At 39.1% G+C, this 25,274-nt stretch overlaps 2 protein-coding genes and 1 long non-coding RNA gene across 3 annotated transcripts in view; 2 read left to right on the top strand and 1 right to left on the bottom strand.

Annotated features, from left to right (window-relative positions):
* Nucleotides 1-18,227, top strand: part of LOC114318683 (uncharacterized) — a 28,175-nt gene extending 9,948 nt beyond the window's left edge. The window contains exon 2 of the mRNA XM_082900964.1: nt 15,847-18,227. Coding sequence (XP_082757090.1) covers nt 16,476-18,227 — 1,752 coding nt within the window. The 5' untranslated portion in view covers nt 15,847-16,475. The remainder of the gene's footprint in view (nt 1-15,846) is intronic.
* On the bottom strand, nt 7,833-8,573 carry LOC114318694 (uncharacterized). Its single transcript, XM_028265621.2, has one exon. The coding sequence runs from the start codon at nt 8,571-8,573 to the stop codon at nt 7,833-7,835; it is 741 nt and encodes a 246-aa protein (XP_028121422.2).
* A 3,866-nt stretch (nt 18,228-22,093) lies between the features above and the next one.
* LOC114268320 (uncharacterized) lies at nt 22,094-23,192 on the top strand. Its single transcript, XR_014348497.1, has 2 exons — nt 22,094-22,262; nt 22,883-23,192. It is a non-coding gene; the product is annotated as an uncharacterized LOC114268320 (long non-coding RNA).
* The last annotated feature ends 2,082 nt before the right edge of the window (nt 23,193-25,274 follow it).

Raw genomic sequence — 25,274 nt, 5'->3', positions numbered from 1 at the left:
TAAGGTCATATTGACCAAGAGCGGGGTTTATGTGGGGAAAGGGTATATGTCGGGTGGTATGTTTAAGCTCAATGTAATGGCTCTTGTCCTGAAAATTAATGAGAAAGCTTCTTCTTCTTCTTATATATTTGAGTCCCCTAATTAATGGCATGGTAGACTGGGTCATTTAAATTTTGACTCTTTGCGTAGATTAATCAACTTAGATCGCATACCATCTTTCAAGATTAATCCAAATCACAAGTGTAAAACTTGTGTAGATTCAAAATTGACAAGAACTTCGTTTCATTCTATTGAAAGAAGTACCGAGCCTTTAGATTTGGTGCATAGTGATGTGTGTGACTTGAAAGTCATACAATCACGTTGTGGCAACAAGACTTCATCACTTTTGTTGATGATTGCACTAAATACTGTTATGTGTAATTGCTTAAAGGCAAAGATGAGGCAATTGATAAACTTATTCTTTTCAAGAATGAAGTTGAGACTTGTAACACTCCACCAAAATCTTTCCACATAACAGTCGGCATACACATACCCCTCAAACATACACACAATTCTATCAAAATAATTCTCATTCTCATTGAACTGCAGATCGGTTTACAAACAATTACATATTGTTCATCCCTGTTCAATGGGCTAAAGAAGATTTCAAAACAATTACATTGGAAACTTTACAAAACACAATTTACAAGTCCAAATCCAAAATAAACAAAAGAGTTCCAAGCTTCATTATGGTTTTAATTTACAAAAGAGAAGTCCTTGCAAAAAAAATATAAATAAATAAATAAAAATAATAAGAAAAGTAGAAACTTCATTTTTTTTCATCACATCTTACTTCCCTCACGGGTTTGGGGTTCTTCGATTCCTGAAAAATTAGTAGATAGGAATGAGCATTTTGCCCAATAGTGAATAACTTTAACTAGGTATATAAACATTTGATGAAAACATGTATGAATCAATTATAAATGAACAAGATTCTTTTATATACTCCTCTCATTATTTTGTAACCACCATGTGTAATCAACCACCACACTTTTCCATTCTCACATGGATGGTACGTAGACACCTTAAACCTTTCCACTTTTGTCGTCCTCACACGAACCGGCTAGTGGAAGCCTCACACATCCCCACATTTTGCCACCCTTACACAGACTGGACAGTGGGCACCTCAAACATAGCCCCACATTTTGTCGTCCTCTCACGACCGACAAGTGGGCACCTCAACACACTCTATAACATTTAAATTTCCTTATACCATCTCAACCATTTCAAGAATTTCCCAATTTTTGCACATTCAAATCCATTCAACCCAAAATCAAGAACAAAACCCTAGGGTTCACATGAGAATTGGGGCTTCTCCTTCCACTCATTCATTTCCCTTGATTCAAGTATATTTACACATTATTTCATAGTTAATATCATAATCCATCATCAATTTCATAAAGCATTTCTATATATACAACCCATATATATATATACATATACATTTATCTTAACAACCCATACACCTTTAGATTCATGTATATTTAAACCAAAATGTGGATATACAAGGGTAAAGATATTCCTACCTCAAGGTTGCATAAGAAAAGATGAAGGTCCACCCAATGAGCTCTTGAAATACCATGATCTAATCGTTTAAAAATGTAGCTTTTGATGAGGATAACATCTTTAATAAAGGAGCAAAAATGGATTCTTGCTCTATCTTGATGAAATCTAGAGTTTCTTAACTAGGTTTTTCAAGAAAAAAAAGAGGGGGGGGGGGGAATGTCACACCCCAAACTTGCCCCTAAAAGTTCGGGCATGACCCATTCAAAAACAGACATATAACCTGGTATATATAGCATATGGGGCCTTATTGGAAGCACAAAATATTAAAAGAATATTAAATCAAACAAACTCCATTGAGCTATTTCTAATATGCCAGGATCTCATACGTCACATGCACCATAATAGGCCGATAAAGTCCAAAAATATTCCTTAGCAGTACTTATACACAAACACATATACATACCCAGCCCTATAATCGGGCATGTACAAAACTATTGAAGTTATATACATTCATCCTTAGGTGGCCAATCAAAAGTAAGCCAACACTCAACAAACTTCACAAAATAAGTGGCCTTGGATAGTGCCTGGACATACGAACGTTGACAAAAGAAAACCGAGCGCCATGGGTTAGAACTAACCACCTGGTTGGTTACCTACAGAAACAGACATATAGAGAGTGAGCCAGGCTCAGTGAATAGTAATATTTAAATGAAACAATGCTTAACTTGAGACATGACATATATCAATACATATGGAAGTGCAGAGATCACATGGTTAGCCTGATTCTGTGTTCATTTCATAACAGCCTTAGGCCCAAACTTGAACATAAAAGCTTGAAACATCATATCTTAAATCATAATGGCTTAAAGCCCGTGAACATGGTGGCATAATGACCTTGAACATGATGGCATAAAGCCCTTAAACATGGCAGCATAAAGCCCTTAAACATGGCGGCGTAAAGCCCTTAAACATAGCGGCATAAAGCCCTTAACATGATGGCATAAAGCCCTTAAACATGGCGGCATAAAGCCCTTAAACATACTTATACGAACTCAAGAGGTGTCTCACACGGATTCTAGAGGTGGCTCACGTCGTAGCACTTAGTTCCGTGTAGCACTTTGTTTCATATCATAACAACTCATATTGAATGGCCGTAGGCCCAGAATCTTATAGAAGGAAGGTACTTCATCTTTTCCATTTCTTTTTTTTTTTTATTTCTCTTTTTCATACATACACACTTGAAACATTAACATAGTTGCATATCATGCATAAACAAAATGCTAATAAGAATCATTAGCCATATGTAAAGTGGATAGTGATACTACTACTCACAGTGTTGTGATGATGTGCTTGTTCCTCCCAGAGTGTGCCCTGCACACATTCAACCTTTACAATTTAGTTTCCTTTTCATATCAAATTACTTTATGTTTCGTTTTACTTCGAAGGAATTTATACATATTAAAAGACGTCAAATACATATTCTGACAACATTAGAGGGTTCTACATGCAAAACGGAGCAATCCACATTTTTCAGCATGGGCCGCACGTGCGGCTGTGAGCCCCGCACGTGCGGCAAGCTCTCCCGCACGTGCGGCAAAATGTCCCGCACGTGCCTTTTAGACAGTGGCCAAGCCCCTGTTTTTCACCATTTCCCACACGTGCGGCCATGACTCCCGCACGTGCGGCAGCACCTCCCGCACGTGTGGCCATGACCCCCGCACGTGCGGCGATTCTGCCCAAAATTGTCCGAAAATTCTTGCAAAATCCCACCTTTTGGAAAACATGAACAAGGCTCAAAATAAATTTCCTAATTGGTAAAACATGACCCAAATTCATATAAATACAATGACAATTACATACATCAAACTAATATACTTTAGTTCAACATACACAAGTCCATAAGAGTTCTTTCTTTACATGCCCATAAGCATACTTTGACATAAAGCCATGCTCACACACTTGAGTTCAAAGTAAGAAGATAAAATATAACTTCTCCATGGTTAATTTCAATTGAATCAAACAACCAAGTAAGGTTATCTTGTCCATTAACTTCTTACACACATATAGAATCATCATTCCAACCCCTAAGTGACATGATCATGAGGGTATTTCACACATCCTAAGAAGAAGAGTTATGGGAGTTAATTGAGATAGCCTTATACATACCTTGTGCTTAAGCTTCCTCAAATTCCCAACCTTTTTGATGATCTCCTCCCTCTACCTTTCAATTTCTTTCTCTCCTCACCTTCTCTCAGGAGATGTATGATTCCTAAGTCTTAAGGTCAATAAGACTCTTATAAGCATGTATATATATATATATATAAAGCTTGAATAGGGACGAAAATTAATTGTTTAAACATCCCCAAATTGAAATTTCACAGAAGCGCTTAATATTAATTAAAAATTATGCTGATTACATATGTGAAATCAATTTCGGATAATTAAGCCTCTAAGGCTTCCAATTTCTGATTTAAGCATTCTCATGTAACAGATACTTGTCTTGTTAAACAGATAGACTCCCTTAAACATGCCTTAAACATGGAGTTCACTTTCTTATCCCTAATTTCTCATAGAATTTCACGATGAGCATTCAAAAACTTAAAACAAGAACTGGGAATATATTAGAAAACTTATACGAGGGTCGGGTTATTACACTCTCCCCCCCTTAAATAAGTTTGGTCCCTCAAACTTGTTTTACCTTAGGGTAGGAACAAATGTGGATACTGACGTTGCATTTCCTCCTCTCTTTCCCAAGTCGCGTTAGTTCCGTGATGCTCTTGCCATTCCACTTTTACCATTGGAATTTCTCGATTTCGTAATTGTTTCACTTGTCGGTCCAATATGCGGATTGGTTTTTCCTCATAAGTTAGCTTGCATTCCAATTCAATTTGGTGGTAATCAATGACGTGTGACGGATCCGGAAGGTATCCGCGAAGCATAGAGACATGAAACACATTATGTACTTGACTCATATTCGGCGGGAGAGCAACTCGGTAGGCTACTGGACCTACTCTTTCTAGAATTTGAAAGGGACCAACATAGCGGGGTGTCAATTTACCTCTTTTTCCAAACCTTGGGTGGCCTTTCATCGGAGTGACCTTTATAAAAACATGATCATCCGCTTTAAATTCTAAGTTCCTCCGTCGGTTGTCTGCATAACTTTTCTGTCTACTTTGAGCAGTTTTCAATCTCTCCCGAATAATTTTAACCTTTTCAGTGGTCAACTGAACAATTTCAGGCCCGAGTAAGGATTTATCTCCAACTTCAGCCCAACATACGGGAGAACGACATGGTCTTCCATACAGAGCTTCATAGGGTGCCATTTCAATACTTGAGTGGTAACTATTGTTGTATGCGAACTCTATCAATGGTAGGTGGGTTTCCCAACTTTCTTGAAAATCTAACACACACATTCGGAGCATATCCTCTAGAGTCTGTATCATTCTTTCAGATTGCCCGTCAGTCTGAGGATGAAAAGCTGTGCTGAACTTTAACTCGGTACCCATGGCTTCTTGTAAACTCTGCCAAAATCTGGAAACAAACTTCAGATCTCTATCTGACACAATTGAGACCGGTACACCATGCAGCCTTACAATTTCGTTCACATAAATTACTGCCAATTTGTCTGCATTATATTGAGTCTTCACAGGTAAGAAATGGGCGGACTTAGTTAATCGGTCCACAATGACCCATATTGAATCCATGCCTCGAGGAGTCCGTGGTAACCCCACGACGAAATCCATGCTCAAATGTTCCCACTTCCATTCTGGGATTGGAAGGGGCTGTAGTAACCCTGCTGGCCTCTGATGCTCCGCTTTCACTTGCTGACATTGCAAACATTTAGAGACGAACTCCGCGATCTCTTTCTTCATACTTGGCCACCAAAAATTTTGTTTCAAATCTCAGTACATTTTGGTACTCCCTGGACGTATTGCGAATCTTGAAGTGTGTGCTTCTTCCATCAGTTTCTGTTTAAGCTTCAACACATTGGGGACACATACTCGACTTTGGAATTTGAGAACCGAATCCTCTAAACTAAATCCCGGTTTTGGTTTTACCTCTAACTCATCACATACCTTCTTTAGAGTATCATCCTCCATTTGATGTAACTTGATCTCTTCAAGTAAAGTCGGTTGAGCCATTACTGCTGCTAGTACTGTTTCCTGTCCATGTATCTTAAACTCCACACTCATTTTATCCAATTCCCTTACCAATTCCTTTTGCTCCGTAAACAGGTTAGCCAAATTTCCCATATTTTTCCGACTAAGAGCATCTGCAACCGTGTTGGCCTTACCAGGATGATAATGGATCTGTAAATCGTAGTCTTTAATTAACTCTAACCACCGACGTTGCCGCATGTTCAATTCCTTCTGGGTAAAAAGGTACTTGAGACTTTTGTGGTCGGTGTAAACTTCACAGGTAGTACCATACAAATAGTGCCGCCATATCTTTAAAGCAAAAACTACCGCCGTGAGCTCAAGATCATGCGTGGGATAATTCTTTTCATAGGGTTTAAGCTGTCGTGAAGCATAGGCGATAACCCTTCCACCTTGCATAAGCACACACCCTAATCCTTTATGGGACGCATCACTGTAAATTACAAACCCTTCGGTGCCAGACGGTAAAGCCAGAACTCGAGCTGTGGTTAACTTCATCTTCAATTCTTGGAAAGCAGATTCCCGCTCTTTTGACCATTCATATGCAACTCCCTTTCGAGTCAATTGTGTAAGTGGCACAGCAATTTTAGAAAAATCTTGAACAAATCTTCTGTAATAGCCAGCTAACCCCATAAAACTACGCACTTCGGTCACATTGGTAGGCGTCGGCCATTTCACAATCGCCTCAATTTTGTGTGGATCAACAGAAACTCCTTCCTTTGTGATAATATGCCCCAGAAATGCCACCTCGAGTAGCCAGAATTCACATTTCTTTAGCTTTGCATACAATTTCTTTTCCCGGAGGGTTTGAAGAATTAAGCAAAGATGGGTCTCATGAGCTTCCGCATTCTTTGAATAAATGAGGATATCGTCAATAAAGACCACCACAAATTCATCCAAATAGGACTTAAAGACGCGGTTCATCAAATCCATAAAGGCTGCTGGGGCGTTAGTAACTCTAAGAGGCATGACCAAAAATTCATAATGACCGTACCGAGTTCGAAAAGTTGTCTTCTCAACGTCATCAGCTTTGACTTTTAATTGATGGTATCCAGACCGTAGATCAATCTTAGAAAAGACCTGTGCCCCTTGAAGTTGATCAAATAGATCATCGATTCTTGGCAATGGATACTTATTCTTGATTGTGACTTTGTTAAGTTCTCTGTAATCGATACAAAGCCGGAGTGTTCCATCCTTCTTCTTTACAAACAAAACTGGTGCACCCCACGGAGATACACTCGGACGGATAAATCCCTTGTCCAGTAAATCTTGCAACTGCATCTTCAATTCTTTCATCTCAGCTGGCGACATTCTATACGGAGTCTTAGAAATGGGTTGAGTTCCCGGTGCTACTTCAATTGTAAACTCAATTTCACGGTCTATTAACTGCCCTGGTAATTCTTCTGGAAAAACGTCCGGAAATTCACAGACAACTGGGATCATGTCGGTATTCCCATTCACCACTTGCCCCTCTAGAACACTGCATAAGTACCCCTGACACCCTTTCTGAATTAATTTACAAGCCCTTGCTGCGGAAATTAAATAAGGTGGAGAAGTCACTCCATGTCCCTGAAAGGTAGACCCTGATTGTCCCGGAGGGTGGAAACTGATTTGTTTAGTCAAACAATCTATAGTTGCACCATATTCACCCAACCAGTCCATTCCCAGAATAATATCGAAATAGGCCATATCAGGAGGTAACAAATTGGCATATACCCGAATATCCCCAAGTTGGAGTTCACAAGCAGCATATACAGAAGTACAAATCATAGGGCCTCCCAAAGGTGAAGACACACACAACATATAAGATAATTTTTCTTTAGTTTTATCTAAATTAGGAGCAAATAGTTTCGACACAAAAGAGTGGGTGGAGCCAGAATCAAATAATACATGAGCGAAATGACCGTGAACAATAAATGTACATGACACCACTGTTGCCGCATTTTGCACATCTCCCGGAACCAATGCGAACACCCTGCCCTGTCTCGCAGTGTCTTTATTATTAGTAGGTTTAGCAGTTGCCTTGGTGTTAGAAGTTGGTGCAGACCCCACTGAACTTGTAGCGGTCCTATTATTACTCTGTTGACTTCTTTGAGGGCAATCCTTGATCAAATGACCCGTCTTACCACACTAAAAACAGGCTCCAGACTTCCGATAGCACGTCCCACGATGCTTCTTCCCACATTCCGGACAAGTCGGCATTAAGTCCTGGCTAGGGGTAGTAGTATTTAAATTCCCTAAAGTTTGCTTCATGTTTGGCGGAGTAGGTGATCCCTTCGACCATTGAGTATTTTGCCTCTTCCCTTTCCATTCCGAAATTCGACTCTGAGTAGCGAGATTCCCTTCCGCTATAACAGCCCTCTCCAACACATCAACGTATGTGGGTAACTTCAACATGTTGACCTTATCCAAGATAGCGCTCCGCAATCCCCCTTCAAATTTACGCGGATTCTTATAATCCGTGTCCACCATATGAGGTGCAAACCGAGCTAATTCCGTAAATTGGGCTTCGTATTCGGCGACGGTTTTGTTCCCTTGCCTGAGAGTTTCGAATTCTGTTACCTTCTTAACCCGCATGCTTTGAGGGAAGTACTTGTCATAAAACAATTCTAAGAATCTGTCCCATGTCAATCCTTGGTGTACAGTTCTCGTAAGCATCCACCATCTGCGTGCCTCATCCTCAAGAGTAAAGGCAGCCAGTTGCACCTTTTGAGCTTCTGTGTAGGGAAAGACTTCGAATAACTTCTCTATTCCCAACACCCACGCCTCAGCTTTCATTGGTTCTATTCTTCCTTTGAAGGATAGCGGTTTCATCTTTTTAAACTCCTTAGTAAGGGTGATAGTCCGGTCTTCAACATGGAAATCTTGCATTGCCAGTGGAGGTACCGGTGGTGGTGGTGGTGGTGGTGGTTGTTATGGCTGTTGCTGTTGTTGCTGTAGGGTCTCCGCCATTTCCATAATCATTCTCTCCATTCTATCCAGCCAGGCAGAAGTAGCATCTTCTGTCCTTGTTCTCACCATTGCCTACACAATAATCATTTATACACAATAGACATATTTCAAAAGTGTTAGCATTATCAGAGTAGACTTAACGTTGCCATCGCTCTTTCACATACTTTTAGAATCTCATGCAAGATGCCTAAAGCTTTTCTAGACACCCTAAAGCCCAATGGATCCGTGTGTGAGATAGCAACTCGTGCTCTGATACCACTTGTCAACCCCAAACTTGCCTCTAAAAGTTCGGGCATGACCCATTCAAAAACAGACATATAACCTGGTATATATAGCATATTGGGCCTTATTGGAAGCACAAAATATTAAAAGACTATTAAACCAAACAAACTCCATTGAGCTATTTCTAATATGCCAGGATCTCATACGTCACATGCACCATAATAGGCCGATAAAGTCCAAAAATATTCCTTAGCAGTACTTATACACAAACACATATACATACCCAGCCCTATAATCGGGCATGTACAAAACTATTGAAGTTATATACATTCATCCTTAGGTGGCCAATCAAAAGTAAGCCAACACTCAACAAACTTCACAAAATAAGTGGCCTTGGATAGTGCCTGGACATACGAAGGTTGACAAAAGAAACCGGGCGTCATGGGTTAGAACTAACTACCTGGTTGGTTACCTACCGAAACAGACATATAGAGAGTGAGCCAGGCTCAGTGAATAGTAATATTTAAATGAAACAATGCTTAACTTGAGACATGACATATATCAATACATATGGAAGTGCAGAGATCACATGGTTAGCCTGATTCTGTGTTCATTTCATAACGGCCTAAGGCCCAAACTTGAACATAAAAGCTTGAAACATCATATCTTAAATCATAATGGCTTAAAGCCCGTGAACATGGTGGCATAATGCCCTTGAACATGATGGCATAAAGCCCTTAAACATGGCGGCATAAAGCCCTTAAACATGGCGGTGTAAAGCCCTTAAACATGGCGGCATAAAGCCCTTAACATGATGGCATAAAGCCCTTAAACATGGCGGCATAAAGCCCTTAACATGATGGCATAAAGCCCTTAAACATGACGGCATAAAGCCCTTAAACATACTTATACGAACTCAAGAGGTGTCTCACACGGATTCTAGAGGTGGCTCACGTCGTAGCACTTAGTTCCGTGTAGCACTTTGTTTCATATCATAACAACTCATATTGAATGGCCGTAGGCCCAGAATCTTATAGAAGGAAGGTACTTCATCTTTTCCATTTCTTTTTTTTTCTTTCTCTTTTTCATACATACACACTTGAAACATTAACATAGTTTCATATCGTGCGCAAACAAAATGCTAATAAGAATCGTTGGCCATATGTAAAGTGGATAATGATACTACTACTCACAGTGTTGTGATGATGTGCTTGTTCCTCCCGGAGTGTGCCCTGCACACATTCAACCTTTACAATTTAGTTTCCTTTTCATATCAAATTACTTTCTGTTTCATTTTACTTCGAAGGAATTTATACATATTAAAAGACATCAAATACATATTCCGACAACATTAGAGGGTTCTACACGTAAAACGGTGCAATCCACGTTTTTCAGCATGGGCCGCACGTGCGGCTGTGAGCCCCGCACGTGCGGCAAGCTCTCCCGCACATGCGGCAAAATGTCCCGCACGTGCCTTTTAGACAGTGGCCAAGCCCTTGTTTTTCACCATTTCCCGCACGTACGGCCATGACTCCCGCACGTGCGGCAGCACCTCTCGCACGTGCGGCCATGACCTCCGCACGTGCGGCGATTCTGCCCAAAATTGTCCGAAAATTCTTACAAAATCCCACCTTTTGGAAAACATGAACAAGGCTCAAAATAACTTTCCTAATTGGTAAAACATGACCCAAATTCATATAAATACAATGACAATTACATACATCAAACTAATATACTTTAGTTCAACATACACAAGTCCATAAGAGTTCTTTCTTTACATGCCCATAAGCATACTTTGACATAAAGCCATGCTCACACACTTGAGTTCAAAGTAAGAAGATAAAATATAACTTCTCCATGGTTAATTTCAATTGAATCAAACAACCAAGTAAGGTTATCTTGTCCATTAACTTCTTACACACATATAGAATCATCATTTCAACCCCTAAGTGACATGATCATGAGGGTATTTCACACATCCTAAGAAGAAGAGTTATGGGAGTTAATTGAGATAGCCTTATACATACCTTGTGCTTAAACTTCCTCAAATTCCCAACCTTTTTTATGATCTCCTCCCTCTACCCTTTAATTTCTTTCTCTCCTCACCTTCTCTCAGGAGATGTATGATTCCTAAGTCTTAAGGTCAATAAGACTCTTATAAGCATGTATATATATATATAAAGCTTGAATAGGGACGAAAATTAATCGTTTAAGCATCCCCAAATTGAAATTTCACAGAAGCGCTTAATATTACTTAAAAATTATGCTGATTACATATGTGAAATCAATTTCGGATAATTAAGCCTCTAAGGCTTCCAATTTCTGATTTAAGCATTCTCATGTAACAGATACTTGTCTTGTTAAACAGATAGACTCCCTTAAACATGCCTTAAACATGGAGTTCACTTTCTTATCCCTAATTTCTCATAGAATTTCACGGTGAGCATTCAAAAACTTAAAACAAGAACTGGGAATATATTAGAAAACTTATACGAGGGTCGGGTTATTACAGGATATGAGAGAAAATGGATGAAAAATGGGTTTAAAATGAATTCAGTTCGTGTTTTAAAGTCTGCTGTCCCGACATGACTGCTTGAGCGATGGAAGAGCGAGACTTCCATCGCTCGAGCAAAGTTCCAAAATACTAAGGGACCGCTTGAGCGAACTATCCACCGCTTGAGTGACAAAAACAAAGTCTCAGAAGTTTTGAAGAGCTAGAGTGAAAATAGTGGGAGCTCACATTTTACGCTCGAGCTACAACTCCTTCGCTCGAGCGGTCTCACCCGTAAACCTGTGAGATATTAGGAGTAACAATTCTTCGCTCGAGCGGTCACCCAAAGTCAGCAATTACAGCCTACCCCCCTTAAGAAATTTTGTCCCCAAAATTGTATAGTTCCTGCCAAAAACCATTCTTACAACTCCCAATAAGATGAATATTAACATAATAATCATAAAACCTGTCACACCACAAACCCGAGTATGACCGGTCATGGCCTATAGGACCTTAGCCCAAGGCACACATAAGCCTAAACATGAATCCATAATCACATTGAACAACTGTACAATAGTCTAGTAATAAATAACCAAAACTCAATCCAGTGACATGCGACATATATAAACGGCACAACCAACCGTAATCAATACCATTCAAACTTATGGGATATAAACAGCCCACATATCAAAACAATCCTAAATGAACCTCAATAAAAATAAAAAGAAATATGTACAAACTTGACATAACAATCTAAAACAAAATAAATGAATGTCCTAGAGGTCCATGCAATTGAGTACCTGTTACGCCATGAGTACACTCTAAGTCCTTCTAACACCTAGAAATGATAAACAACTAAGTCAACTGATAGCTCAGTGAGTAGCAACATGGATAGTATATACAGTTTTGAAAACAGGGATCAATTCCAAAATAAGATATGTATCACAGAAACTAGATTCGCATACAGTTTTGATAAAGATAATCTGTTTCAAAAAGAAGGTTCCACAGTTCAATAGTTAAAATACTCATGTCTCTCGAGAACATAATAAATGACAGTTTCCACTTAAAATAGATTACAACATGAACACCAGTAATTTTCTGGGTACCAAGAATAACAAGTAACATGCCACACAATTCTCAAGGCAATAAGTCCGTTGGATCCAATATTGAACTAAGAGTCATCCTCGGGGTGGCAACCTGGCCTTTCCTCCAAGACGATCTGATTGAATGTCACCTAACCTAGCCTAGGTCTTTTCCTTACAATCGTTGAGCACTAGAGTCATCACGGCCCAACTCGGATTTATTCCCTAGTGGCCAGAGTCACCACACACAGTGGAATAATTTCCCCCGGACTAAACATATAGATGGTCCCAATAATAGATACAATTCAATTTCACAAAACATGGTAGTTCACCATTATAAACATGAGACCATAACAAATAGTTTAGTAGAAATAATTTAATTCCATTGATAATATAATAATTTATGAAAATAGTTTAGTCCTGAAACAACAATTAAATTTTCCAACAGTTCAGGGTAAGGGAACATTTATAAAAATATGTAGCGTGCAACTACTCACCTAAAAACGGAATAATGTAATCATGGAATAGAGTATAAAAGTCCAACTAGTGCCTTTAACCAAGTATGAAAACTACACGTCGCTAATAATTTAAAAATACTAAAGAATAAGAACTAAGTAACCCCAAATTAAAGAGCACTAACACGGCTCAACCCAACTCATCGTTACTCTTAAATATTACCTAAGCTCATGTTCTTCAAGATCTAAAATCACCCAAGACATGTGTTTAGATCGAAACTTAATTAAAAGTAACTTTAAGATAAAACAGAGTTTTAAACAAGTTTTACCAATCTATTCGCTAACTTTGAAAATTACAAAACCCACTCCACGTTGTTCGAAAAATTCCAAAACCCTCCAGATATCAACTAATATATCCTAAGGTTCAAACCCAATTTGTTTTACTTGCTTTTCTTATCAAAATAATTATTTATAATTAAAGAAATTAATGGTTCTCTTAGTACACACGAGCAATCAATGTAAGGCCAAAAATTTAAGAAACTAGACTCATTACCGGTTCTAATGACACAGATTTGATAATTTTCAAATTTATACCCAAAGAGAACAAGATTTATGAAGTTACTGTTTTACACGAGTTTTCTTAACAAATTTGAACGCATTAGTTTATATGGATTTTGACACCCAAAACTTATAAGAAAATTTTGGTATGCAATTCAATATGTAATTAATCTACTGTCAAAATTTCAATTCAAATTCATCCGTTTGATATGATTTCTCGATTTTTAAAGTTTGTGGTTCTGTATAGAATTTTTTTTGAACTAAGAATCACACGCATTATTTCTCATCACGAACCACTAACTTGGCACCCAAACAACACACCCGTTTCTACTATTCCTGCCAACAATAAGAATATTATGCACATGAACCATCACAATATATAGATATAATAAAATAGGATAATACCTTAGAGTTGTTGACCACAAATGCTGCTAAAAGTTTCTCTCAAATCTCTCTTCTCTCTCTCTCTCTGCCCCTCACAGCTGCTGTAATAACCCGACCCTCGTACATGTTTTCTGATATATTTTCGGACCCTATTTTCTGTTTTTGAATGCTTATTGTTAAATCCTATGAGGAATTAAGGTTAAGTGAGTGAACTCCATGTGTAAGGATGCCTATCTGTTTAATAAGAAAAGTATCTGTTGCAACTATAAAGTTTGAATCAGAAATTGGAAGCCTTAGAGACTTAAGTATCTGAAATTGAGTTTATATATGTGATCAGCATAATTTTTAGGTAATATTAAGCGTTTCTGTGAAATTTCAATTTAAGATGTTTAAACGATTGATTTTCGTCTTTATTCCCTCTTTGTATATGTATGTCTATAAAAGCCTCTTTGAACTCAAGACTTGGGAACTTTCTTATAAAATATTCCCTGGGAGAAAAGTGAAGAGAGGATAAGAACAAGGAAGATTTGAGAGAGATTAAAGCTAAGGTAAGTTTAATTTCCCTTGTCCAATCCTCTTCCTCAATTTGAAATAGAAAGTTTGTGATTTGGTATGATCTAGAGTGTGATGGAAGTCTTGGATGTGTGTGTGTTGAAGACTTGGTACGATAATCCTATCATTTGTGTATTTTGAATCCAATCCAAGTTATCTAGTGAGAGCATCATCTTGTCTCTTTACTTATCAAATTGGTATTCATGCTTATACCATGTTTTTGTATATCTATGTTATGCGCGTGTAAAGTTAAGAGCCTCAAGAATGAAATTATGTTCATTAGCTTCAACTTTTGTTCCAACTAATTGAGTTGTATTCATGGGTTTAATTCAAGTTAGATTATGGTATGTTGTACCTTCAATTACATGTTTTTAAACCATGATTTAGCCCTCAAAAGTTTCAACTTAGAGCCTTACAAACACTTCCAAAAGAACAAGATTCTGTTGCAATTTTCGGACCCAAATAGGTAAATCGTCGCACGTGCGGGAGTCACTACCACACGTGCGGCAAATGCTGAATTTTGAGGGTTTGGTTCTGCTTAAAAGGCACATACGGGGGAATTTTGCTACACGTGCAGGGGAGTTTACCACACGTTCGGGGCTCACAGCCGCACGTGCGGCCCATGCTGAAAAACATGGGTTGCTCCGTTTTGCGTGTAGAACCCTCTAATATTGTCTGAATATATATTTGATGCCTTTTCGATATTTATAAATTCCTTCGAAGTAAAGAGAAACAGAAAGTAAATTGATATGAAGGATGAACTAAATTGTAAGTTTTGAATGTGTGCAGGGCACACTCCAGGAGGAACAAGCACGTCATCACAACACTATGAGCAGTAGTACCATTATATGCTTCACATGTAGTTAATGATTGTCATGAGCGTTGTGTTCACGCACGATATGCAACTATGTTAATGCTTCAAAGTATGTAAGAAAGAAATGGGAAGGATGAAATACGTTCATTCTGTAAGACTCTTAAATCAAGTTGTTCTATTAATATGATATGAAACAAAGTGCTACACGGAACTAAGTGCTACGATGTGAGTCACCTCTGGAGTCCGTGTGAGACACCTCTTGAGTTCATACAAGCATGTTCAAGGGCTTAATGCCAACTTATTCAAGGGCTTAATGCCAAATGATTCAAGGGCTTAATGCCAACTTATTCAAGGGCCTCATGCCACCATGTTCAAGGGCTTAATGCCACCATGTCTAAGGACTTTGTGCCACTACATTTAAGGGCTTAGAGCCATCATGTTTCAAGATATTATGTTTCAAGCCATTACATTCAAGCATAGGCCTAAGGCCGTTATAAAATTAGTACAGACTCAAACTAACTATGTGTGCATCTTCTTACGCTTTGATGTATTATATTTCAAGTTAAGCATCGTTTTATTTATGTATTACTACTTACTGGGCCTGGCTCACTCTGTGTTATGTTTTGTTTTGTAGGTCACCAACCAGGTGGTCAATCCTAAACCAGGACGCCCGTCCTCTTTTGTCAACTCTTGTGTGTCCAGGCAGTAGACGAGGTCATTTATTTTTGGGAAGTTTTGCTAATATGAGGCTTGTGTTTTGATTGTCCATCTAGGGTTGATTGTACCTAACTTCTATATTTTTGTATATGCCCAACCATGGGGCTGGGACTGTTTATATATATATATAACAGCTACTCAGGGACATATTACTGAACTTTATCTGCCTATGCTGATGTATGTAATGTATGTGATCCTGGCATATTAGAAATAGCTCAATGGAGTTTGTTTATATCAGTGTTATGTTATTATTTAATGCTTCCGATAAGGCCCCGTATGTTAAGTATACCAAGTTAAATATCCATTTTTAAGTAGGTCATGCCCAAACTTCTAGGGGCGGGTTTGGGGCGTGACAAGTGGTATCAGAGCACGAGTTGCTATCTCACACACGGATCCATTGAGCTTTAGGGTGTCTAGAAAAGATTTAGGCATCATGCATGACACCCTCAAAGTATAGAAGAGGTCGATGGCAACGTTATATGAACTCTGATAATGCTAACAATTTGAAATTATGTCTATTGTATATAATTGATTGTTGTGTAGGCTATGGTGAGGACAAGGACAGAAGATGCGGAAGATGCTACTTCTGCACGGTTGGATATGATGGAGAGAATGATTATGGAAATGGCGGAAACCCTACGGCAACAACAGCAACAGCCTCAACAACAACTGCCACCGCCACCGGTACCTCCACCGGCAGTACAAGATTTCCATGCTGAAAACCGAACCATTACCCTTACTAAGGAGTTTAAAAAGAATAAACCGCCATCCTTTAAAGGAGGAATAAAGCCCATGAAAGCAGAGGCATGGGTGTTGGGAATAGAGAAATTATTTGAAGTTTTCCCTTGCACCGAAGCTCAAAAGGTGCAACTGGCTGCCTTTACCCTTGAGGATGAGGCACGAAGATGGTGGATGCTTACGAGAACTATACATCAAGGATTGACATGGGACAGGTTTTTGGAATTGTTTTATGATAAATATTTCCCTCAAAGTATGCAAGATAAGAAGGTGACTGAATTTGAAACTCTCAGACAAGGGAACGAAACTGTTGCTGAATATGAAGCTCAATTTGCAGAGCTAGCCCGGTTCGCGCCTCATATGGTAGACATGGATTACAAGAAGGCACGAAAATTTGAAGGGGGATTACGGGGTGCTATTTTGGACCGAGTCAATATGTTGAAGTTGCCTACCTATGTAGATGTGTTGGAGAGGGCTGTCATAGCGGAAGGAAATATTGTTGCACAAAATCAAATTTCTGAATGGAAGGGGAAAAGACAAAACAGCCAATGGTCGAAGGGGTCAACTACTCCACCAAACAAGAAGCAAAATTCAGGGACTTCAAATGCGTCTACCCCTAGTCAGGAGCCAATCCCCGTATGTGTGGAGTGTGGAAAGAAGCATCGTGGAATATGCTACCGGAAGTCTGGAGCCTGCTTTCAGTGTGGAAAAATGGGTCATGTGATAAGGGATTTCCCTCAGAGGAAGCAGCAACAAAATGGCAATGGGACTACTACCAGTTCAGTGGGGTCTGCACCAACGACCAACACCAAGCCACCGGCCAAACCGACTAACAATAAAGATACCACGGGACAAGGTAGGGTGTTTGCATTAGTTCCAGGTGATGTACAGAATGCGGCAACGGTGGTGTCAGGTATATTTATGGTTCACGGTCATTATGCTTGTGTATTATTTGATTCTGGCTCTACCCATTCTTTTGTGTCAAAACTATTTGCTCCTAATTTAGATAAATCTGAGGAGGCATTATTTTATATGCTATGTGTATCTTCACCTTTGGGGGATTCTATGATCTGTACCTCTGTATATGTTGCTTGTGAACTCCACCTTGGAGATATTCGGGTATATGCTAACCTGTTACCTCTCAACATGACGTATTTTGATATTGTTCTGGGAATGGATTGGTTGAGTGAATATGGTGCAACTATAGACTGTCTGACTAAGCAAATTAGTTTTCATCCTCCGGGTCAATCAGAATTTATGTTTCAGGGACAGGAAGTAACTTCTCCACCTTATTTGATCTCGGTAGCAAAGGCTTGTAAATTAATTCAGAAAGGTTGTCAGGGGTATTTATGCAGCGTTTTGGAGGAGCAAGTGGGGAGCGAGAATATCGACATGATCCCAGTCGTCTGTGAATTTCCGGATGTTTTTCCAGAGGAGTTACCAGGGCAGTTAATAGACCGTGAAATTGAGTTAACAATTGACGTAGTACTGGGAACTCAACCCATTTCTAAGACTCCCTATAGAATGTCACCAGTTGAGATGAAGGAATTAAAAATATAGTTGCAAGATTTACTGGACAAAGGATTCATCCATCCAAGTGTATCTCTGTAGGGTGCACCAGTTTTGTTTGTGAAAAAGAAGGATGGAACACTCCAGCTTTGTATCGATTACAGAGAACTTAATAAGGTAACAATCAAGAATAAATACCCGTTGCCAAGGATCGATGATTTATTTGACCAGCTTCAAGGGCCACAAGTCTTTTCCAAAATCGATCTACGGTCCGGATACCATCAATTAAAGGTCAAAGCTAATGATGTCGAGAAGACAGCTTTTCGAACCCGATATGGTCATTATGAATTTTTGGTTATGCCTTTTGGAGTGCCTAACGCCCCAGCAGCCTTTATGGATTTGATGAACCGCGTCTTTAAGCCCTATTTGGATGAATTTGTGGTGGTCTTTATTGTTGATATTCTAATTTATTCAGAGAATGCAGAAGCTCACGAGAGTCATCTTCGCTTGATCCTTCAAACCCTCTGGGAAAAGAAACTGTATGCAAAGCTTAAGAAATGTGAATTCTGGCTACTAGAAGTGGCATTTCTGGGGCATGTTATCACAAAGGAAGGAGTTTCTGTTGATCCACACAAGATTGAGGCGATCATGAATTTGCCAACTCCCACTAATGTGACTGACGGGCGTAGTTTTATGGGGTTAGCCGACTATTACAGATGGTTTGTTCAAGATTTTTCCAAAATTGCTGTGCCACTTACACAATTGACTCGAAAAGGAGTTGCATTTGAATGGTCAGAAGAGCGCGAATCTGCTTTCCAAGAATTGAAAATAAGGTTGACTACGGCACTAGTGCTAGCCTTACCATCCGGCACTGAAGGGTTTGTAATCTACAGCGATGCTTCGCACAAAGGGCTTGGTTGTGTACTTATGCAAAATGGAAGAGTTATCACTTATGCTTCTCATCTATTGAAACCCCATGAGAAGAATTATCCCACGCATGATCTTGAGTTAGCAGCAGTAGTCTTTGCTTTGAAGATATGGAGACACTATCTGTATGGCACTACTTGCGAAGTGTACACTAACCATAAAAGTCTCAAATACCTTTTTCCGCAGAAAGAGTTAAATATGCGGCAGTGACGGTGGTTAGAACTTATTAAAGATTATGATTTGCAGATCCATTACCATCCTGGCAAAGCCAACACAGTTGCGGATGCGCTTAGTCGAAAAAGTATGGGGTCTTTAACAAATTTGGTTACAGGGCAAAAGGAATTAGCATATGAATTGGCTAAAATGGTAGTGGACCTTATATTACATGGGCAGGAAGCTTTAATGGCAGCAATGATGGCCCAACCAACCTTACTTGAGGAAACTAAATTGCATCAGATGGAAGATGAAACGCTAAGAAAGATATGTGATGACATAGGAACTAAGTCGAAACCGGGATTTAGTTTGGTAGATACGCTGCTCAAATTTCAAAACCGAGTATGTGTCCCCAACGTGTTTAACCTTAACCAAAAACTGATGGAAGAAGTACATACCTCAAGATTTTCAATGCATCCAGGGAGTACCAAAATGTACCGAGATTTAAAACAAAATTTTTGGTGGCCAAGTATGAGGAAGGAGATCGTACAGTTCGTCTCTAAATGTTTGCAATGCCAGCAAGTAAAAGCAGAGCATCAAAGGCCAGCAGGGTTGCTACAGCCCCTTCCAATCCCAGAATGGAAGTGGGAACATTTGACCATGGATTTCGTTCTGGGGTTACCACGGACTCCTCGAGGTATGAATTCAATATGGGTCATTGTAGATCGATTAACTAAGTCCGCTCACTTCCTACCAGTAAAGACTTAGTATAATGCAGATAAACTGGCGGTAATTTATGTGAATGAAATTGTGAAGCTTCATAGTGTTCCGGTCTCAATTGTATTGGATAGGGATCTGAAGTTTGTTTCCAGATTCTGGCAAAGTTTACAAGAAGCCATGGGTACAGAATTAAAATTCAGCACAGCTTTCCATCCTCAGACTGACGGGCAATCCGAGAGAACGATACAAACGTTGGAGGATATGCTCCGAATGTGTGTTTTAGATTTTCAAGAAAGTTGGAAAACCCATCTACCGTTGGTAGAGTTCGCATACAACAATAGTTACCACTCAAGTATTGAAATGGCACCCTATGAAGCTCTGTATGGAAGACCGTGTCGTACTCCCATGTGTTGGGCTGAAGTTGGGGAGAAATCCATACTCGGACCTGAAATTGTTCAGTTGACCGCTAAAAAGATTAAAATTATTCGGGAGAGATTAAAAACTGCTCAAAGTAGACAGAAGAGTTATGCGGGTAACCGACGGAGGGATTTGGAATTTGAAGTGAACGGTCATGTCTTTGTAAAGGTCACTCCGATGAAAGGACATCCAAGATTTGGGAAAAAGGGTAAGTTAACACCCCGGTATGTTGGTCCCTTCAAAATTCTGGAAAGAGTGGGCTCGATAGCTTACCGGGTTACCCTTCCGCCACATATGAGTCAAGTACATAATGTATTTCATGTCTCTATGCTTCGAGGGTATCTTGCGGATCTGTCTCATGTTATTGATATTCACCAAATTGAGCTAGATGACAACTTAACTTATGAGAAAAAACCAATCCGCATTATGGACCGGCAAGTGAAACGATTACGAAACCGAGAAATTCCAATGGTAAAAGTGGAATGGCAAGAACATTACGGAACCGACGCAACTTGGGAAAGAGAGGAGGAAATGCAACACCAATATCCGCATTTGTTTCTACCTTAAGGTAAAACAAGTTTGGAGGACCAAACTTATTTAAGGGGGGGAGAGTGTAATAACCCGACCCTCGTACATGTTTTCTGATATATTTTCGGACCCTATTTTGTGTTTTTGAATGCTTATTGTGAAATCCTATGAGGAATTAAGGTTAAGTGAGTGAACCCCATGTGTAAGGATGCCTATCTATTTAATAAGAAAAGTATCTGTCGCAACTATAAAGTTTGAATCAGAAATTGGAAGCCTTAGAGGCTTAAGTATCTGAAATTGAGTTTATATATATGATCAGCATAATTTTTAGGTAATATTAAGCGTTTCTGTGAAATTTCAATTTAAGATGTTTAAACGATTGATTTTCGTCTTTATTCCCTCTTTGTATGTGTATGTCTATAAAAGCCTCTTTGAACTCAAGACTTAGGAACTTTCTTATAAAATATTCCCTAGGAGAAAAGTGAAGTGAGGATAAGAACAAGGAAGATTTGAGAGAGATTGAAGCTAAGGTAAGTTTAATTTCCCTAGTCCAATCCTCTTCCTCAATTTGAAATAGAAAGTTTGTGATTTGGTATGATCTAGCGTGTGATGGAAGCCTTGGATGTGTGTGTGTTGAAGACTTGGTATGATAATCCTATCATTTGTGTATTTTGAATCCAATTCAAGTTATCTAGTGAGAGCATCATCTTGTCTCTTTACTTATCAAATTGGTATTCATGCTTATGCCATGTTTTTGTATATCTATGTTATGCGCGTGTAAAGTTAAGAGCCTCAAGAATGAAATTATGTTGATGAGCTTCAACTTTTGTTCCAACTAATTGAGTTGTATTCATGGGTTTAATTCAAGTTAGATTATGGTATGTTGTACCTTCAATTACATGTTTTTAAACCATGATTTAGCCCTCAAAAGTTTCAACTTAGAGCATTACAAACACTCCCAAAAGAACAAGATTTTGTTGCAATTTTCGGACCCAAACAGGTAAATCGCCGCACGTGCGGGAGTCACTGTCGCACATGCAGCAAATGCTGAATTTTGATGGTTTGATTCTGCTTAAAAGACACGTGCGGGGGAATTTTGCCGTGCGTGCGGGGGAGTTTACCGCACGTGCGACCCATGTTGAAAAACATGGGTTGCTCCGTTTTGTGTGTAGAACCCTCTAATATTGTCGGAATATATATTTGATGCCTTTTCGATATTTATAAATTCTTTCGAAGTAAAGCGAAACAGAAAGTAAATTGATATGAAAGATGAACTAAATTGTAAGTTTTGAATGTGTGCAGGGCACACTCCGAGAGGAACAAGCACGTCATCACAACACTGTGAGTAGTAGTACCATTATATGCTTCACATGTAGCTAATGATTGTCATGAGCATTGTGTTCACACACGATATGCAACTATGTTAATGTTTCAAAGTATGTAAGAAAGAAATGGGAAGGATGAAATACGTTCATTCTATAAGACGCTTAAATCAAGTTGTTCTGTTAATATGATATGAAACAAAGTGCTACACAGAACTAAGTGCTACGATGTGAGTCACCTCTAGAGTCCGTGTGAGACACCTCTTAAGTTCATACAAGCATGTTCAAGGGCTTAATGCCAACTTATTCGAGGGCTTAATGCCAAATGATTCAAGGGCTTAATGCCAACTTATTCAAGGGCCTCGTGCCACCATGTTCAAGGGCTTAACGCCACCATGTCTAAGGGCTTTGTGCCACTACGTTTAAGGGCTTAGAGCCATCATGTTTCAAGATATTATGTTTTAAGCCATTACGTTCAAGCATGGGCCTAAGGCCGTTATAAAATTAGTACAGACTCAGACTAACTATGTGTGCATCTTCTTACGCTTTGATGCATTATATTTCAAGTTAAGCGTCGTTTTATTTATGTATTACTACTCACTGGGCCTGGCTCACTCTGTGTTATGTTTGTTTCTGTAGGTCACCAACCAGGTGGTCAATCCTAAACCAGGATGCTCGTCCTCTTTTGTAAACTCTTGTGTGTCCAGGCAGTAGACGAGGTCATTTATTTTTGGGAAGTTTTGCTAAGATGAGGCTTGTGTTTTGATTGTCCATCTAGGGTTGATTGTACCTAACTTCTATATTTTTGTATACGCCCAACCATGGGGCTGGGACTGTTTATATGTATATATAACAGCTGCTCAGGGACATATTATTGGACTTTATCTGCCTATGCTGATATATGTAATATATGTGATCTTGGCATATTAGAAATAGCTTAATGGAGTTTGTTTGTATCAGTGTTATGTTATTATTTAATGCTTCCGATAAGGCCCCGTATGTTAAGTATACCAAGTTAAATATTCATTTTTAAGTAGGTCATGCCCAAACTTTTAGGGGCGGGTTTGGGGCGTGACAGCTGCTGCTAACTTCTGATGAATAAATAAGAAGGTAGGGTTTTGTGTATATTTTATTTAATACTAGTGGTTTGGCATACCCAAAGCATGTGTAGGTCAAACAAATAAATAATATACAAAATATTAAAATATGTTGTAAGCAACTCAAATTGTAAGACCTTTATTTATCAAATTGTGGTCTAGAGTTCGAGTCAATTCCTCTTCTCTATTTATTTATTTTTTTAAAATAATAAATGTTGCCTCTAAATTAAAGCCTTTCACCATAAATTTATTTCAGGTTTTAAAATTAATTAAAAGATCGTCCAATAATATTTAGTTTACACTTAAAGATTCACAAGTAAAATATTTGAAATTGTAAAATAATTATTACTTAATTATTTATTTGATTTGTATATTCGGGTTCTCACATTCTCCCTCCCTAAAAGAAAAGTTTGTCCTCCAAACTAACCTGCGTAAATCATAAGAATAGATGTGGGTACTTCTCGCGCATCTCATCCTTGCGTTCCCAAGTCGACTCTTCAACCAGATAATTACGCCACAGTACCTTAACCAATTTAATGGCCTTTGTACGTAACATGTTCTCTTTCGAATCCAAAATCTGAATAGGCATCTCCTTATACAAAAAATCCTCTCTAATCTGAAGTGGCTCATAATCTCTCACATGTGACGGACTGTGCATATATTTCCTCAGCATAGACACGTGAAACACATTTTGCACTCCTGCCAACCTAGGGAGTAAAGCAACATGGTACACAACCTCACTAACCTTCTCCAATACCTCAAATAAACCAATGTATCTAGGACTCAACTTTCCTTTCTTTCCAAACCTGATGTCTCTTTTCCGTGGTGATACTTTCAAGAATACCTTATCCCCCACATAAAACTCTAAATCTCTCCTACGATGATCATCATGACTTTTTTGTCTACTCTGAGCAGTCAATAATCTCTCTCTGATAGTGATAATTTTCTGTGTAGTATCCTCCACCAAGTCAGGTCCCAACATTTTCCGTTCACCAACCTCATATCAATACAACGGAGACCTACACTTCCTCCCATACAAAGCCTTGTAAGGAGCTACTCCCAAACTAGAATGATAACTATTATTATACGCAAACTCCATGAGCGGCAAATAATCATCCCAATTACCTCTCCACGCCAAAGCACAAGCCCTCAACATATCCTCAAGGTTCTAAATAGTCCTCTCAGATTGCCCATATGTCTGAAGGTGATAAGCTGAACGCAAATTTAACCGAGTACCCACAACTTGACTATAATGTACCCCAAAACTTAGACACAAAACGAGGGTTCCGATCTGACACTATTGACACAGGTGCACCATGCAATCTAACAATCTCCTTCACATACAACTTTGCAAATTGAGCTAGAGAATAGTTCATCCAAGCTGCAATAAAATGTACTGACTTGGTTAATTTATCAACAACTACCCAAACTACATTGTGATTACTACTAGTACGAGGTATCCGCACATGAAGTCCATGGTAATATGATCCCACTTCCACTCTAGTATAGGTATGTGTTGAGGTTTCCCCGCGGGTTTCTGATGTTCTACTTTAACCTGTTGACACACCAAACACTGAGCCACAAATTCTGCAATATCTCACTTCATACCATTCCACCAAAAATGTTCATGAAGATCCCGATACATCTTAATGCTTCCAAGATGAATGCTGTAACTCGAACTATGTGCCTCTGTCATAATCTCCTTCCTCAAATCACCACCAGCAGGAACACAAATTCGGCTACGGAATCTAAGCAACCCATCATCACTAACCACAAAGTCTACATGTTTACCCTCTGCCATCTCTCCTTTAATACGCTTACACTGGGGGCCAATCTCCTAAGCTAAAAGAATCCATTCTCTCAAGCTCGGTTGAACTGTCAATTCACTACAATAAGCCCTATCACCAGGCTTAACAACTTCAAGCCTCAAACGT

The sequence above is a fragment of the Camellia sinensis genome, chromosome 13 (assembly GCF_055761805.1).
Source record: "Camellia sinensis isolate YWXY chromosome 13, ASM5576180v1, whole genome shotgun sequence".
Classification (NCBI taxonomy): domain Eukaryota; kingdom Viridiplantae; phylum Streptophyta; class Magnoliopsida; order Ericales; family Theaceae; genus Camellia; species Camellia sinensis.
Note: the sequence above shows the minus strand (reverse complement) of the source record. Positions and strands in the feature narration are given on the sequence as shown.